Source organism: Eretmochelys imbricata, chromosome 11 (assembly GCF_965152235.1).
Source record: "Eretmochelys imbricata isolate rEreImb1 chromosome 11, rEreImb1.hap1, whole genome shotgun sequence".
Taxonomy (NCBI): domain Eukaryota; kingdom Metazoa; phylum Chordata; order Testudines; family Cheloniidae; genus Eretmochelys; species Eretmochelys imbricata.
This window is the reverse complement of record NC_135582.1, coordinates 42,626,600-42,646,016: the sequence shown is the minus strand read 5'-3', so window position 1 is coordinate 42,646,016 and position 19,417 is coordinate 42,626,600. Positions and strand designations below refer to the sequence as shown.

Here is a 19,417-nt window from a genome sequence, read left to right as displayed (position 1 = left end):
TTTTAAAGTTGTAAACTTTTAAAGTGCTGTGTGGCATTTTCCTTCCCTCCTCCACCACCCCTCCTGGGCTACCTTGGTAGTCATCCCCCTATTTGTGTGATGAATGAATAAAGAATGCATGAATGTGAAGCAACAATGACTTTATTGCCTCTGCAAGCGGTGATTGAAGGGAGGAGGGGAGGGTGGTTAGCTTACAGGGAAGTAGAGTGAACCAAGGGGCGGGCGGTTTCATCAAGGAGAAACAAACAGAACTTTCACACCGTAGCCTGGCCAGTCATGAAACTGGTTTTCAAAGCTTCTCTGATGTGTACCGCGCCCTCCTGTGCTCTTCTAACCGCCCTGGTGTCTGGCTGCGCATAACCAGCAGCCAGGCGATTTGCCTCAACCTCCCACCCCGCCATAAACGTCTCCCCCTTACTCTCACAGATATTGTGGAGCACACAGCAAGCAGTAATAACAGTGGGAATATTGGTTTCGCTGAGGTCTAAGCGAGTCAGTAAACTGCGCCAGTGCGCCTTTAAACATCCAAATGCACATTCTACCACCATTCTGCACTTGCTCAGCCTGTAGTTGAACAGCTCCTGACTACTGTCCAGGCTGCCTGTGTACGGCTTCATGAGCCATGGCATTAAGGGGTAGGCTGGGTCCCCAAGGATAACTATAGGCATTTCAACATCCCCAACAGTTATTTTCTCGTCTGGGAATAAAGTCCCTTTCTGCAGCTTTTGAAACAGACCAGAGTTCCTGAAGATGCGAGCGTCATGTACCTTTCCCGGCCATCCCACGTTGATGTTGGTGAAACGTCCCTTGTGATCCACCAGTGCTTGCAGCACTATTGAAAAGTACCCCTTGCGGTTTATGTACTCAGCGGCTTGGTGCTCTGGTGCCAAAATAGGGATATGGGTTCCGTCTATAGCCCCACCACAGTTAGGGAATCCCATTGCAGCAAAGCCATCCACTATGACCTGCACATTTCCCAGGGTCACTACCCTTGATATCAGCAGATCTTTGATTGCGTTGGCTACTTGCATCACAGCAGCCCCAACAGTAGATTTGCCCACTCCAAATTGATTCCCAACTGACCAGTAGCTGTCTGGCGTTGCAAGCTTCCACAGAGCTATTGCCACTCGCTTCTCAACTGTGAGGGCTGCTCTCATCTTGGTATTCATGCGCCTCAGGGTAGGGGAAAGCAAGTCACAAAGTTCCATGAAAGTGCCCTTACGCATGCGAAAGTTTCGCAGCCACTGGGAATCGTCCCAGACCTGCAACACTATGCGGTCCCACCAGTCTGTGCTTGTTTCCCGAGCCCAGAATCAGCGTTCCACAGCATGAACCTGCCCCATTAGCACCATGATGCATGCATTGGCAGAGCCCATGCTTTCAGAGAAATCTGTGTCCATGTCCTGATCACTCACGTGACCGCACTGACGTCGCCTCCTTGCCCGGTATCGCTTTGCCAGGTTCTGGTGCTGCATATACTGCTGGATAATGCGTGTAGTGTTTAATGTGCTCCTAATTGCCAAAGTGAGCTGAGCGGCCTCCATGCTTGCCTTGGTATGGAGTCCGCACAGAAAAAAGGCGCGGAATGATTGTCTGCCGTTGCTCTGACGGAGGGAGGGGCGACTGATGACACGGCTTACAGGGTTGGCTTCAGGGAGCTAAAATCAACAAAGGGGGTGGCTTTACATCAATGAGTATTTCAGGCAGGACTTCACGGAGGGTTCCAATAAGAAATGGTGCACCTAAATTATTGTTCTTATTGGAACAAAGAGGTTAGCCTGGCCTCTGATTGGTACATGGCTAGATTTACCTCGCTGCACCTTCTCTGTGAGTGACTGCAGTGTGACCTAGAGGAATGAGTCCCCTAGACAGGGGGGTGGGGAGAGGGGAGCAAATGAATAAAGAACAAATCTGGTCTATTTCTTGTTTTGATCCACTCCATCTGTCTTTTACATCTTTGGCTGGCAGCAGACGGTGCAGAAGGACTGCATGCCATCCACATCTCATGGCTGCTCGGCAGAAGATGGTACAGTATGACTGCTAGCCATCCTCATCTCTTGCCTGCCCAACAGAAGATGGTACAGTACGACTGCTAGCAATCCGTATCGCCTGCCTGCTCACCATAAGACGGTTCAATAGGGCTGACTGCAGGACTAAAGAGAATGACCTGGTCAAGTCACTCCAAATTTAGTCCCTGCGCCCATGTCTGCCCAGGCGCTCCCAGCCGACATGGCCAGGAGCACCTCAGACATGACGATGACGGCTACCAGTCGTACTGTACCGTCTGCTGCCACAAGGCAAGGGGTTGCTGCTACTGTGTAGCAATGCCGTACCGCGTCTGCCAGCACCCAGGAGACATAGGGTGACGGTTACCTGAGCGGGCTCCGTGCTTGCCATGGTATGGCGTCTGCACAGGTAACTCAGGAAAAAAGGCGCGAAATGATTGTCTGCCCTTGCTTTCACGGTGGGAGGGAGGGAACGGGGGCCTGATGATATGTACCCAGAGCCACCCGCGACAATGTTTTAGCCCCATCAGGCATTGGGATCTCAACCCAGAATTCCAATGGGCAGCAGAGACTGCGGGAACTGTGGGATAGCTATCCACAGTGCAATGCTCCGGAAGGCAACTCTAGCCTCGGTACTGTGGAAGCACTCCACCGAGTTAATGCAATTAATGCACTTAGAGTATTTTCTGTGGGGACACACACACTCGAATATATAAAACCGATTTCTAAAAAAACGACTTCTATAAATTCGACCTTATTCCGTAGTGTAGACATACCCTTAGTGTGTCTACTGATGATGATCTTTCAATGACACAGCATAAGGTGGACAGCTGAAAACCTCCGTGCTATTGTGAGACACAAGGCCGGCAACCACGAGATGGTAGCATGTCTGCATGATCTCTTGGGGATTTGGCTAATGGGATTTTGGGGATCTATTTATCTGACCCGGATGCTCACTTATTAATAACAATCTTAATTATAAATGGTCCTGATACCAAGGCACTTGAGGCACTCTATAAGCAATTAATATATGATAGTCATATATAGTAATTAAAATGTCACACAAGATAGATCATAAAAAGCCAGACAAAATGACAGCTATACAAATATGGTGGAAAGTGCAAGGTGGAGCAGTTACCATCCACAGCTGATAGCAATTAAAATAGAAAACATTCCTGAATTAGAAGTGTTTACAGATGTTTCTGAATGGGGAAGGGGTGGTTTAAGATAAATATCCACAGGAAGTAAGTGCCATACCCTAAGGGAATGCAAGCCTAAGACTTTCCCAGCCTCAAGTTCTATGGTAGAATCCCTGAAAGGTGGATGGATGATGCCAGAGTGAAGATGTCTGTCACTACAAGGCTCAAAGAAGAGGTCTCGAATGTAGTCAGATACATAGATTATAAGGCCAGAATGGACCATTGTGGTGATCTAGTCTGACCTGAATAACACAGGCCATAGGACTTCCATGAATTAACTTCTGTTTGAACAAGCACACATCTTTTAAACAAACATCTTCTGATGATAGTCAGAAGTTAAGTGGGTATGTTTGCGGCATCAGACAGCATCAGTGCCAGCAGATATTTGCCTACCAAAGGTTGTGGTGTAGCAGAAGACACTGGCATCTACACTCAAGTGTGGTTGTGTTTCATAGATCCTGCAACATGCGGAGTGCCACTGACTCCAATCAACTGCAATGGGAGGTGAGGTAGCTCATCATCTTGTAGGATCAGTAGCTCATGGGATCAAAACCAAAGTTAGGGGGTACATGATAGGAGTAGAGCAGTGGTTCCCAGACTTGTTCTGCCACTTGTGTATTGAAAGCCCCTGGTGGGCTGGGCCGGTTTGTTTACTTGCCACATCTGCAGGTTTGGCCGATAGCGGCTCCCAGTGGCTGCGGTTCGCTGCTCCAGGCCAATGGGAGCTGCTGGAAGCGGCGGTCAGTACGTCCCTCAACCCGCGCTGCTTCCAGCAGCTCCCATTGGCCTGGAGCAGCGAACCGCGGCCACTGGGAGCCGTGATCGGCTGAACCTGTGGACGCAGCAGGTAAACAAACCGGCCCAGCCCACCAGGGGCTTTCGCTGCACAAGCAGCGGAACAAGTTTGGGAACCACTGGAGTAGAGGACTGGCACAAAGCGGCTGCAATGAGGGCCAGAATCTAGCCCTATTTTTTCACAGAACATTGTAACTTAAAACATCTGGTAAGTTGTCAGCAAGTCACAAGACAGACAGAACCTAGAAAACCAATTTATTTTTATGACAAACTCCAAAGTACACGACAAGAACTAAAGTTTGAGGTTTGCAAGATTTCCATTTGCAGACAAGCTCATGTGGTATCATTACAGCATCTGATAATTTTCCTGTCTGGAGCTTGTACTCAGTATAAAAGGAATGCAAGTTTTTTGCAACTTCTTCAATATTACTTATATGCTGTGAAGTGTATCAGATTGCAAATCATGGATTAGCTGAGATCAATGTAATTAGAAGATTTGAAAAAGAAGAGCGATCTCAGTAGAATAAAGTTACAACATTGCTTCTTATACAGATTGATACCTTACAGTTCTCTTGCTTTAACAAATTTAGGGCCTGATTCTGCTAGCATTGACGTCTATAGGAGTTTGGCCTCTGATTTCAGTGGAAGAATGTAGTATCTCTTTACATAGCTTTTGCGCCCTCTTGAGACACCGTCTTCTAAAACAAACACAGAATACAGTAAACTCTACTAGAGAGCTCACAAACTATGGAAAGGGATACACAATTCCAAAACACTTCAGAGAAGGACTGGGTCATTAATAGTTGGAATGAAAGTTGATTGATCTGATCTTAAGTTAAATGTCTTTAAGGAAATATTATTTTCTAATATAAACTTTTTTAAAAAAGCATATTTAAAGAAAACATTGTGCTTTTTCTTCCCAATTTTGTTCTTCTATTTATAGTAGCATTAGGGTTCTATGTAAATTGGCCATCTTGCCAAGTGGTATTCTATTGCTCTTCTTCCATCTTGTTTTGAAAAATACCTTTACAGATTTCTAAATAAAGAAGAGAAGAGTCTTTGCACTTGCATTCATTTTTTATACCTCCCTTTTTGTAGTTTTTAAAATGCCAATAGTATTAAAATATACTGCAGCTAGATTTTTGTACAGTTATCTTGCTGAATTTATTAATGCTTCTGCTGGAATGCGTTTACCTTGTTTTTAATAGTGTATTTAGATAAGTGTCATTATTCTTTCAGATACTGATGAATACCGACCACCTGTTTGGAAATCTTACTGTAAGTATTCAAACAGATTTTTTTAAAAATGTTGATACAAAAACCTTTCATTTCTAGTACTTTTACAACAATTGAAATATGTTCATCGAGATATAAGCTCAAGAAACATTGTGCATTAATATGAAGAATAGCAGGGAATGTTGTCATTTGGAGACACTTGCACTCCTTGATACCAAAGGCCAAGTGCAGCTGTACAGTCCCTGGGGTTGGATTTTGTAAACCTTGTTCACATGAGTGTTCCCATTAATGTCAATGAGACTACTTGCACAGGTATGGCCTGCTGGTGTAGTTCCTTAGGGCGTTAGTGACCTGGATTCTTGCATGTAAAAGCCTGATATCACATGGGAACATTTTAAGGCGCCTTAACCACATGCACCACTGGAGTTGAGACTAGAAATAGCTGAAAAAGTTTGTTCTGAATTTGCCGATTCAGCGAAATCAGGACATTTCACCAATGTTCTGATGGAATCCAGCCATGCAGTCAGCTCTGGGACAAGAACTTCAGAGCTTCCTGGGTCTGCAGCTTCAGGGCAACCCATCAGGCTGCCTGCCCCAGAGCCAAGGGTCCATTCCCTCCCTTTCAAGGACAGTTTCAAAGTTTTTGGGTTTCGTTCCTAATCAAAATGAAACCAGATTTAGAAATATCTAAATCCTCCATGAAACAGAATTACCTTTCTACACACATTGTAACTGAGGCTGAAAGAGACTGAGATGAATGAACACGAGAAGTGATGCACTGGAAAAGGAAAAGTGAAACTGCTGTTAGGATGCCCCACCTGTAACTTCTGCTTCCTTGCCTGTATGCATAAGGGGGAGGCAGTGGGCTTGGTGAAGCTGTGAGGGATTGGCAGAAAGAATCACCTTTTATTTAACAGCAGATTTTCAGAGTGAGTGTGTGTGTGTGTGGCTACACAACTACTTTTAAAATGCCTCTAACTCTACATTTTCTGACATATTTTTGAGGCTAGATGTCCTTCTGAGACCATGTCCAAAGACTAGAGCCAGCACGAGGCATAAGCAGACTAAGCAATTGCCTAGTGCCCCAAGCACCTCAAGGGACTCCCTATTAATTATTAGTATGTGTTGTTTGTGTAGGGCCCCCCACAAACTATTCCTGCTTTGGGCCCCAAACGGGCTAGCAACAGCACTACCAAAGACACATTAAAGCAGCACTTAACATAATGAAAGAATTCACCTGTGTAAATTGGGACTTATGATCCAGCGTCCAAAAGAATGCATTTATTTCAAAATTACTGCACATCATAGAATCTGTTCTACTGAGTTTAAGGTTTTAAGTTTGTGTTAAACCTTTGACAAAAAAATTTATTATTTTTGAAGTGTAAGATGTTACTAAAGTTTATAGAGACTGGATTAAAATAGTTCTTATCAACTGAAAATATATAATAGAGATGAGAGGAAGAAAAGACCTTTTGAATCATTTAGTTAATGACTTTGATAATGCAGGATTATTCTCTACAGCAGAGGTTCTCAAACTGGGGGTTGGGACCCCTCAGGGGATCGCAAGATTATTACATGGGGGGCACGAGCTGTCAGCCTCAACCCCAAACCCTCCAGCATTTGTAATAGTGTTAAATATATAAACAAGTTTTTTAATTTATAAGGGGGATCGTACTTGGAGACTTGCTATGTGAAAGGGGTCACCAGTACAATAGTTTGAGAACCACTGCTCTACAGTATATATTCTAGGTCTAAATGCACAGAACTTCCATCTTTTCTGAAACATTCACTTTCAGTTTCCATGAGTCCTGCAGATATTGGATGTTTCTGTTACAACAGGCACTTACTTTGTAGACAGCATTGCCAACCCCAAACATTCAAAAATCATGAGTCGTGCCTCAAAACCCCCAAAACATTAGTGTTGGGGTTTTTTTACTTGCCATCTGGTTTCTGAGCATTTAAGATGAACTCAAGTAATAGTTTCAAGCTTTTCTCTGTTGCCATGAAGACTAGAAACTTAGATTTTTTTAAAAAATCCCAAAAGCTGAGATTCTTGTATAATCTCTAGTTTCCAGACGCTGAGCCTTTAACTAAAACATCTAATATTGTGAGACTCATGAGAAATTCAAGAGGGTTGACAACACTGCATAAGCCTTAAAATGTTAGCAACTTCAGAACCTTTTAAAACTTATTTTAAATTAATTGAAATGAATGAAAAATAAGCAGCAAGGATAGGGAAAAATGCTAAAGATTTTCTCCCAGCTGTCTTTGATCTTCTCTTTAGATAGTTTAATGTGAAGGAACTGAACATGAGTAACAATCTCCAACCCATTCAACTGCTGTCACATAATTGTGGTGGTTGGAACCTCAGTCTGCATGTGAACCTAGAAGCAATCTCTGTGTGTGGCTTTGAATCATAACTTATTACATTAGTGGCTTGCCATATGTCAAGCCAGTCACTTAAAATAAAGGCACTTCCACATAAAGTGACTTGAAGCAAGCTTTTGCCTTGTAGATGATGGTTAAAGAATAAAATTGGAGTACATTGTAGCTTTTATATTAAACATCATTAATCATAACAGCTGTTCACCTAGTGTTTGTCACCAAGTTCTGTATGTTTTGCTTTCAGTTGCAAATATTAATAATAAATCACAGTACTGTACCTTCTGTGAACTCAATGAACTCTGCCTTTTCGTTCATTTTATTTTACGCCCTCATCTATAATGAGGTGTCCAACCTTTACAACACCAAAGCCTCGTTGGCAGCTATCCCAGTAGCTAAAGCAACGCACATCATTTGTAAATGCAACTTATGTTTTTCATAATTTTCCGTAATTAGAAGTAAGTGCACACAGTCATATTATTTGCTTGTGTTGCTGTCTCGATGAATGAATAGAAATGTCTTATTCGAGTTCACTAGGAATAGTAGCGGCAAGGAAACAGCAGCTGATAGCTTGGTTCTCATGCAGCAGTTATAGGAAAAGGATAGAGAGCACATTTTATAACTTGACAGACCACATAGTGTGTTCCTGACCTGCAAAGAATAAAAGGCACAGTCTTTGAGGAGAAGGTCATCTTCAGAAAATCTTTCTAATGTTGATGTGAGGCAAGAAATGATTGCCTTGAATTTTTAGGGCTCTACGGAGCCTGTCACTTGTGACTATCCATCATCACATTTTCAAATCTAAAATTATCCGTTCTCTTGCTCTGAATTTTTTCATATAAAATCTGAGCTAGTTCTCCACAAGTATCAGATTTGGATCAGGGAATAATTTCTTCATTTGTGGCATAAAATATTATTTTTATAGTGGAAACTGGGAGTAGTCCATCCTGAGGAAAATAAATGTTCATGCTTCCAATGAAAGTTGCTAATTTTACATTATTTTGCTGTTTTTTCATCACTTGCAAACATCACCTTTAATATCTCTGCAAAACAGTTTTTTAAAAGTGGTGAAATAGTTTTTTTTAATGAAATCAAGATAAAAACGTTGCTCCTCCCTTTCCCCCCTTTGGAATAAGGATCTCTAGTGTAAATATTTACTTGTCATCTAACACTTAGCCATTTTCTTCATTGTGATTCTTATTTTCTTAGCATTTTAACGAAGCATGAGTGTCAGAAAAATAGTTATGGTCAAATGCCAAGCATAATAAAATAAAATCTCATTAGATAAACTAATTTATGTTCTTGTTACATGAAAGAAGTGACAGCACATGTTATCAGAGTCCTTTGCGGGTAATATTGTTTGAAAATTAATTTAATTTTAAACGATTACGTCTCTCAATGTCTATTTCAGAAAGAAATCTAATCAGATCAAAATTTTTGTAATGATAAAATAAGTATCAACAGCCTCATTTTTAAGGTGATTTGCCAAATCACACTACTTTAGAAGGAGGAGCTGAATGTCCCTCTTTTATAGCACAGTAGCATGTTACTATCATAAATTTACAACTTACTTTTTAAAATGCCTTGGTCTTGGTGAGGTTCAATTTTTAAAGGATAACAAAAATAGATATTTTGGTATTTGTACCCATTTTAAAATAGGTTACATTGTAGGCCTTGACTATGGGAAACTGCCCACTGAATGACCATAGGTTCACAGCCATAAACGACATTTTGTTTGCTCAGAAAGGTTAGTGAGCAATCATAAAGACAGAGGGCCTGATTCTACAAAGCTCTGAGTTTCTTCTTCAAGGTCCTGAAGAGCTTCAGTCCCAAGTGAAATCAATGGGAGTTGAAGGTGAGCAGCCCCGTGCAGGAGGTGGTCAGTGCCTTACAGCACTGACTGTGAATCCTCTTGCTGAAGACCAGAGTTGTAGAACCAACATGTTTTTGATGTATTATGAAATGAAGTTTGCATTGATCATAACTTCTGTTCTTTTCTGCCTAAGTCTAGCTTTTTTCCCACCTTGCCCAGTTATTACATAGTAATTAGTTAGTTAAATGAATTCTAATAGCGAGTGGTTTCTGATTCATTGTGAATCAATTATAATATCTTGGCTTATGTATCCCTCTGCACAAAATCTTGCAGTGAGTATTTTTTTAATCAAAATTTAATGTTATAAAATGCATAATTTAACACAAACAATTCTGTGTTTAGCAGAAAACTGAAATATATTTAACTTCTGCCTTCTCTCAGTGTATCAGTTGCAACAGGAAGCTACCCATCCTAGAAGGATTACCTGCACTTTTGAGGTGGGTATTATAATGATCCAAAGCTTTACATTGTCCACAAACTCCAGATCCATCCACACACACGCTACATTCTGAACAACTACTACATGGGAGACATGGAAGTATTATGTAGAGGGCAGCTTGAATATATTGCTTTTGCTGAAGTTAAAGGGGCACCATCAACTGGAAATCTGGTTAATTTAAAATAAGAGTTAAAAAGATTTTCAGGTACCACATCTGCCCTCTGCAAAGACCTGGTAACTTTAGCAATTTTTATTTACAGTTACACTTTTCTATTTTTATAAAACATTTCTCTGTCCCCTCTTTTGTGTGAAAGATGCCCACAAACAGGGGAAACTGACTGTACAGGGCAAATACCAGGACTGTCCCTACATTATTAAATGCACATAATAAATACAGTGAAAGAACAGTGAATTCCTCCTCTCATCCCAATCTTTCAATAATAGTCACCAGAAGCATTACTGGCAATAGTAGCTAAAACAGACAGAAAGTGTGGGCCCTGGTGCTTCAGTTGTGGAATCCTATTGAAGCATAGGGAATACTCATCAGTGCAGAGGGTCAGCTCATATAGCTCAGATTGTAGGATCAGGACCTAAAGTGATACTGTCCCTTTAATGCTGTTTAACAAGACTAGCATTCTTTCGTAACTGTTTTGAAATTGTAGATTAAAATATAGGAGTGTTTTAATGGATATTGAACATCATGTCAGTAAGTTTTTATGCGTAACTCTATCCCATTGCTACATCTAGGAACTTGGGAAACATCAGTGTCAATTTTAAGAATGCTGAAATGTTGGGTTTGATTCACTAAATGATATTACAAAACACTGCTCATACTAAACCATTGCAAGTTATTGAATTGTTCAGATTTAATTGCAACAGTTTTATCATGCAACAAGAGAGAGGAAATTAATCTCTGGAATGTGTTTGTCATATTGACATAGCATTAAATATAATGGAGCATAGTACTGTCAGGGGCATTAATAGCTTATAGCTTAGATCACAAAGAGGATTACTTTACTGACTTAAACAGGGATTTCTCTGTACTCTCTTTCAAATGCCCAACTGCAGTTCTTCCAAATAGTCTGTCAAGTTCTAGGATAAAAAACAGAGATTTAAGGGGAGTCAAATGCTTCATTTTAATGGAAACACCCTCATCTTCCATGATTAACCTGGCAGGTTTGCATTTTTGCAATAGGTGTTTAGCTATAGTTGATCGCTCTTTCATGTAGCTATATCTTGATCAAGCGTGACAGACTAATTTTTTAATGGAACGTGTCTCAGCAAGAAAAATTAGTTTTAAAAAATGTTTTGTGCTGTTAATGAGTTTGCTAATAAGGAAACAACATCTAAGCTGTTATTGTTTCTGTACAGAAAGCTTACACATTAATATTGAAGTTGAGATTTTAATCACACAGAAATAATTACATTCACAGTTTTTATTTCCACTCAACCTTTCTATTTTTCCTTTCATGTATTCAACACAATAGGATTTTTTTGTGATATCACTCAAAATGACACACATTCATTTGGGTATGGTGCTTTTTTACTCCCTGCCTGTGGTGGGGTGGCTGCGCAGAACCCAGCCAATCAGGAAATGGCTCATTGGGAGAGCCAATCAAGAGAAGGCTTACTGGAGCAGCCCATATATAAAGGGCTGCTCAACAGAGCAAAGGTAGTCTCTTCTTGGAGGACAAAGGGAAAGAACTGTCTGCTGAGGAGCACTGTAGCTATTACAGTGCTGGGCAGAATAATGGAGCAATAGGGGAGCTCTTGGCCCACCATGGCCAGACTGAGGCCCTGAAGCAGGGCAGGGAAGGTGCTAGGGCTACAGGGGAAGTGGCCCAGGGAAAGTAGGCAGCAGGAATAGGAGGAGGGGCAGTAAGTGGCTGCCAGCTATAGGGTCCCTGGGCAAAGACCCAGAATAGCAGGCAGGCCTGGGTCCCTCCCGCTCTTTACCCATACTTGCCAATGAGGAGAGTGGCCTAAATTCAGACTGCAGTTTGCACCTGAAGTCAGGGGCTGGACTAGAAACTTTAGTTGGCTGCTGAGGCTAGTGGAAGGACTGAGGACTGCCTGTCCCCCGAAAGTGGGGAGACAGCGGGTTGGGGCACAGTCGGAGGACACCGCGGTCCGGGAGCACTGCGGGTTCAGATGGTGGAGACGGTGGAGGAAGTGGAAGGGATGACGAGCAAGACATCGCTAGTAAAAGGTGCCCTGGTGGTCCAAGAGAGCTAATTCCCAGCACAACTAGTAAGAGGTACCGCGGCGGTGGTTCTGCACCGTTATACTGCCCTAAACTGTTGTGTACTGTTGGTAGGTGTCAAGAAATAACTGCTGCTTTCCTCCCCAAAGGTTCCTGTGTTTCAGTGGTGGGTGAAATGCATCCAGTGTATATACATTTTAAGACTATAAAGCACTCTTGGCAGGCTAATAGTGTAGACTGTTACATTTATTTATTTTGATGAGCTGTATCTTACATTGCCCGGCATTGTCTGTTGGTGTAACGAAAGACCGTATTGTAATGAATATGGATACTATGATAATGGGTGCCACTCAGGTACCTAGACAGTATGGGAACCTGAACTATACATGTCCTAATTTTTGTGTAGTCAGCGTCTCAACTTTACTATTGATATGTGTAGCTTTCAGGATAAACTTCCCTTCTTAAATAAACAGAGAAATACAAAGTATGCAGGAATAGTGCAGCTGGAACTGCATGAAGAGGCCTTATAGAAAATAAAATAATGACTGCAGTTTGGTGCACAACATGTATGCTTCATGGACTTTTTTCCCCATAGTGGAGCGTTACCTATAATAATACAGAGGAGCTCTAGCCTAATAGATCTCTCAGGAGCACAGCACATGCCAATTTGGCTGCAGGCTGGTGTTTCTGTTAACGATTAATGCCCTGGGAAATGAGAGATCATGAGCAGGAGTCATGCAAAGATCTCCTTTATCATATTAGCAATACCACTAGACTGCCAAGGCAAGATATAAAAGATATTAAGTCATATACTATAGATAAACATTTTGGCATCTGTTTCAATTGCAGTAGTAGAACAAGCCTAGAACACCAGCTGGTCATTCATTCAAATTCTAATCAGATCCATACTTGCATTATTTTTAAAATCGGACAAGATCAGGCCAATTCATACTGGGGAGATCTTCAGGCATCCAGATGCTGCCACTTCAATTACAATTTACCTTTACTTAATTTTCTCATCCCAAGATGTATGTATATCTTTGCAGTATCATTGAGTTTACACATTAGTTTTAACATTTTATAAGTTATTGTACAGGTGGCAAATTGCAATTCGTGGTTATTTTAGGAAGAAATAGGCTGGAACTGAGCAGTGCTAACCTTGAATTACTGATGCAAGTTCTAGAGGGTATGTAGGTTTACTATAAAAAGAAAAGGAGTACTTGTGGCACCTTAGAGACTATAGGTTTAATATAGATTTCAGAGTAACAGCCGTGTTAGTCTGTATCCGTAAAAAGAAAAGGGCTACTTTTGGCACCTTAGAGACTAACAAATTTATTAGAGCATAAGCTTTTGTGAGCTACAGCTCACTTCATCGGATGGTGAAGTGGAAAAGAGAGATTTTATGTACACAGAGAACATGAAACAATGGGAGTTACCATACAGACTGTAACAAGAGTGATCAGGAAAGGTGAGCTATTACCAGCAGGAGAGCGGGGCTGGGGGCGGGACCCTTTTGTAGTGATAATCAAGGTGGGCCATTTCCAGCAGTTTACAAGAGCAGTAGGAGGGGAAATAAACAAGGGGAAAGAGTTTTACTTTCTGTAATGACACATCTACTCCCAGTCTTTAGTCAAGCCTAAGTTAATTGTATCCAGTTTGCAAATTAATTCCAATTCAGCAGTCTCTCCTTGGAGTCTGTTTACTATATAGTATCTAGAAAAGTCTCCGGGTTTAATCCTGTACTTGTAAAGTCTGTCAGACTCAACAGAGATGAGTGTTTGTACAATCACTTGTGAACATTCGTAACACAAGGTTTCAGAGTAGCAGCCGTGTTAGTCTGTATTCACAAAAAGAAAAGGAGTACTTCATTGGATGAAGTGATCTGTAGCTCACGAAAGCTTATGCTCAAATAAATTTTTTAGTCTCTAGGGTGCCACAAGTACTCCTTTTCTTTTTGCAAATACAGACTAACATGGCTGCTACTCTGAAACTTGCCCATAACAATGTTTTTCATTACAAGTACTGAACATACTGTGCAGCTGAGCCACAGCTGAAGTGAAAATATATTCAGTGAGTAGAAACGTGTTTATCCTTTTTCTATGGTCTAAGCTCCTCCTGCTAGTGCTGAGCTTTGATCTGCTCTTTCTCAGCTGGGTTTCTATTAGCAGCCATGAGTGAGGGAGCGGGGAGCAGAATCTTCTTAGTAATTGAATAGTTCTGTTGTATAAGTAATTTTATGAATATTAGGAAGAGAATCCTAGTCCAAAGAACATCAGAGATTAGGGGGAGGGAGTAATATGTAATTTGGTATGATATTAATTATGTTATTCCTCTTGTTGAAATAAGCAGGATGATTAAGGAAAAAGGTACTTGCCAAAGAGTAATTGGAAATCACACCATAAATAATGTTTATTCAAGGTGCAAAGGCACATGCTGCTACAAGAGATAATGTAGAGAGACATTACCAGCAAATAACCCAGTAACTTGAAAATGGTACTAAAATACTCCAACTATCCACTCTAACTCTGCTGAGGTCAATGGGTAATGTCAGGATAAAGGACTGGAGAATCAGCCCTTGGTTTTTTGGTTATGTGATGATGCAGCACAGCTGAGGCAGTTAACACTATAGCATTGTGAGTGAGTGAAAATAGCATTGTGAGTTAGTGCTGTAAATACTTAAGGATCTTTGAATTCTACATCAGATTCATACTGTGATTATAATATGAAATGTCGGTGCATTGTCCAAAGCATACTGTGGTTGCCTCTCTGGGCTGTGTGTGTGTGCGCATGAATATATATGTATAGTTAGAATCCGTCTTCAGGGTGCCCCTTGCTGTCACAGCAGGGCACCTCACAATGAATTTAAAATAATCATATGTGAAAGGATATCAAGCCAGCCAAATGATTGAGTTAATTAAAATTACTGCCCTTTTTCGCCTCATAATAAGACTCCATCCTAATCTCGTGCTAATGGCTAACAAGCCTGATTGAGCAGCATATCTAAATACCCTTGTCAAAGCAGCCTCTATGGGTAGCTAAGAAGCATTTGATCACACTGAATGGGGGTATTTAATGTAAGTTGTTAAATTTAATCTTCAAGATGAGTTCATATGAATGAGCTTCACCCTAGGTGACTTCCCAAGGCACTGAGGACATTTCAGAATGACACAGTCAAGTGTCAGAATGGTAGCCGTGTTAGTCTGTATGAGCAAAAAGAACAAGGAGTACTTGTGGCACCTTAGAGACTAACAAATTTATTTATTTACGGTCAAGTGTGAGGCGCATGCCAGGTCTACACCATTTATCTATTCACCCACTTCAGTTTTATTAGCCACACACCATAGTTTAGGGGAAAATATAGAAACAAAACCAGAGCAGGACCATAGTGACTTGTGTGTTACAGTGCCTAGCACAATGGGGCCTAAGTCCTTCCTGGGCTCTCTGGGCACTACTACAGTACAAATAATAATAATAATTGACAACAAATACCACATGGGTACCACTGTTATTTTCCATTCTAAGTACAGGGGAAAGTGTGCTATCTCTCATACCACAGAGTAGTAACTGTGGGTAAATGCTGACTTTAAAAAAAAAAGTACTAATTAGAACTGTGAGAATAACTGATTTTTCAGTTCACTGGCAGTTCCAAAAAATAAAATAAATTCTGTTTGGGTCAAACGGGGGAAAAAAAAGTCCAGAATTTCCAGCACATTGAAAAAAGCGTTTCGAACCTATCATGTCATTCCCACATTCTCTTTCTGGCCCAATGACTATTCAAGTATTTTATAGAAAGTGGAACAGCTTCAATAGCAGAAACTGAGAGACCTCCATCCCAGAATCCCCTGTAGCCTGATGGTTAGGACACTCACGTCGGCAGGGGACACCTGGATTCCAGTCCCTGCTTCAGTGAATATTTAATTATTTTTACAAAGTGGGACAGCTTCAACAGAAGACATTGAGAGACCCCCATCCCCAGCATACTCCATCACCCAGGACACTCACCTAAGATGTGGGAGACCTTGGTTCAAGTCCCTGCTCCAGAGCATCCCCATCCCACCTCATTCTTATGCATCATGCCAAAATACTCTTGCTGATGTAGCCCAAGACACTGAAATGTTTCTTTTTTATTATATGATTCATTTAAACATTTCTGAAGTTTTTTCTTTTTTTCATTTTTGACTAAAACAAATTGTCAAAATCGACACGTATTTGCAGAATGTTTCAGTCTTCCCAAAGCTGCATTTTTTGGAGGAAAAAAATGCTGGCCAAAATTTTTTGCCTAGATATAGAACTGACATAAAAAGTCTTTGCTAATACAAGAATCAACTTTTATGAACCCTGTACAAACCATTGCTATGATTATTGAAATGATAAGGCAATTTACAAACTACTCTGAAAAATTTCTGAAACTCAAGGAAATTTAGCACTGACATTTACTTGGATGCAAGAAAAAATGAAGTCGTGGGGGACACATCTTATGCCTCATGTTAAATAAAATTTTCAATTAAGTGGCCCAGAAATACTGCAAAAAGCAAAAGACATTATGCAGAGATGGGGCACAGTTGGACTGACCTTTCTAGCAAGAATAGATTTAATTAAAATGATCCTTCTCCTTCAGCTGCTTCATTTTATTATGGCAATATCCATATTTCATCTCAGAAAGTAAGTGGCTCCAATCTTGGAAAGCATGATTTTGCTCCTTTACATGAGGGTTGAGAAGAGTGAGAATAAGCATCATGAAACTCCATCGTGGAGAGCAAAAAGGAGGGTTAAACTTACCAAATCTGTATAGTTACTTTGTCAGCTAACTTTACCTATCCACGGATCTGTATTGACCAGGATGACATACGTGGTGACTCAGAGAAATAGTGTTTCAGGAACTTTGTGGTATCAAAAGAAACTTTGCAAAAGATCATGGCAAGGTCAAACAGTGCTGCCAGTTCTGATGCACTTAATGGCAATATCAACTAAATTATGAAAAATGCTACGTGCTGACTAAAGAGATATGCCTGTGGGGAAACCTTTATGATAATACTCATAGTAAACATTGCAGAAAATAAGAGGCATATAATTTCCTGACCTGCATTATATTCTTGGCCTACAATAGTACAGTAATACATACAAATCAACTCTCTTCCAAAGGCACAATCCAGCTGCTGCTAAAGTCAATGGAAAGACTCCCATTGATTTCAGTGGGAGTTGGGTCAGGCCCTAATTGAATACACTCAAAATAAACAACAAAAAACCAATACAATAGGATGGGGTAATGAGACAACATGGGAGGTTATAAAGAAACAGGCATGTAAATTAGGTGGGCTCAGTTTATCTCCAGTCCTGAATGGGTTCCCATTGTGCTAGATGCTGTACAAACACTCAGTGAAAGATTTCAGAGTAGCAGCCGCGTTAGTCTGTATTCGCAAAAAGAAAAGGAGTCCTTGTGGCACCTTAGAGACTAACCAATTTATTTGAGCACAAGCTTGTGCTCAAATAAACTGGTTAGTCTCTAAGGTGCCACAAGTACTCCTTTTCTTTTTACTCAGTGAAAGGTAGCCCCTGTCCAAAGAGCTTACAGCCTAAATGAAGAAAAGTGGATGGAACAGTTTTGAAGGAGTGAGGGCAGCCAGGCCCAGGTTCAGAGCAGTGGTAATTTGTCCTTTTAATTTATCATCCAGCAAAGTAAAGTCCCACACCCAGTCTGAGTGCCTGTAGTTACTCTCCAGCTGAGTTTTGCTTTGACAGTTTGCACTAATCTTCTGCCACTTCACATTCTCATCTTGTTTGCACACTCAGATTTTATTGTGATTTGGATATTTTCTTGGAGTGCCATGTTGGCCATTAATCCCATGACAGGTATCTAAATTTTTTTAAGTTACTTATACAGAGTTTTTATGCACAGTATTTCTCTGTGTGTGTGTGTTTAATGCTTTCATCTTCTCTACTTTCATATTGCTCCGAAAGTATAAAATGAAGTGGTTTGCCTGGCAGGAGGAGGGAAATTAGTACCTCATCCTACAAAGTTTTATGCATGTGTTTGCCTTTAGGCATGTGAGTAGTCCAACTCAGATCAAGGGGGCTACTTGCATGATTAAAGTCAAGCATTTCTTTGCAGAATAGAGGCCTAATTTTGCTTCTCTAGTAATACAGGCTTTCTGTTGTAATCTAGTCAGAGGTATAAAGCAAGTCGCAAGACTGTGGTTACATAAGTCAACTCTTGTTTCTTCCATTATAAGCTGTATTCTACATCTAAATTAATATATATGCACCAATGATTATAAAGTGCACACTTTAAAACATTATTGATCACTTCAATAATGAACACTGATTTTCTAAACTGATCAACCATCAGAATAGCTCTTTATTTCCTGTGACTGTGGAAGTATTGTTGTTGCTAGACTCTGCATCATATTTAATATTTGACATCTCAGACATTTAAAGATGCCATTTAAATGGCATCTCAACAACAAGGGTGAAATATTTATTTTAGTTTGCTTGACATTTCCCTGAAAAGATGTGAGGATGAAACTGAAGCAGAAATATACTGTGAATATTTTGTGCTTGATTATAGCTGGATCATCAGTGACTGCTCTGGTTAAGGTTGCATAACTGTTGAATTCTAAGCCCAAAGGATTTCCCAGTTCTATAGTCAGAGGAATGATGGTCTTGGGGTTAAGGCACTGCATTGGGATGCACGTTTAGATTGTCAACTGTTTGGGGCAGAGACTGTCTCGTACTGTATGCTTGTACAGCAACTAGTCCAAAAGGGTCTTCATATTGGTGGGGCCTCTAGGTGCTATTGTAATACACAAATATGAAAGTTTTGGGTGCACAAGAAACGCAAGACTTGTATAATAACATTTCACTTACCACTGAAATGTAGCCACCTCTCAGGTGAAATACGGCAGTGGTTTAACAGTGCACGCAACACTTCAAGAAACTTTAGAAGAGCAAGATGACTTGTAAATTGAAGATTTTTAAAAAATGTGTTTCTAGATTATCACACGCACTAATGCCAAGAAAAAATGGCATGTATCATTTTTTTAAAATTTGCAATTTGGGCATATAGTAGTTGGACAAAGTTACTTATGTGGCTTAGAAAAGCACCAGCATGCACGTGGTTTCAAGAGACGCTCCATTTCAGCATTTAAATAGGGTGTTTCCTCAGGTTGTGTTTAGATTGTTTCAGAGTGTAGTGTTGGACCTTTCAATGTGTCTTCTTACGCTGTACCCACTGGAAAAGTAATGTAGTGCTGAGTGATTCTTGTCCTTTCCCTTCAGATACACCAT

At 40.7% G+C, this 19,417-nt stretch overlaps 1 protein-coding gene across 1 annotated transcript in view; it reads left to right on the top strand.

The window, feature by feature from the left end:
• CHN1 (chimerin 1) overlaps nucleotides 1-19,417 on the top strand; it is a 155,653-nt gene that overhangs the window by 38,280 nt on the left and 97,956 nt on the right. The window contains exons 2-3 of the mRNA XM_077829933.1: nucleotides 5,240-5,278; nucleotides 9,873-9,928. Coding sequence (XP_077686059.1) covers nucleotides 5,240-5,278; nucleotides 9,873-9,928 — 95 coding nt within the window. The remainder of the gene's footprint in view (nucleotides 1-5,239; nucleotides 5,279-9,872; nucleotides 9,929-19,417) is intronic.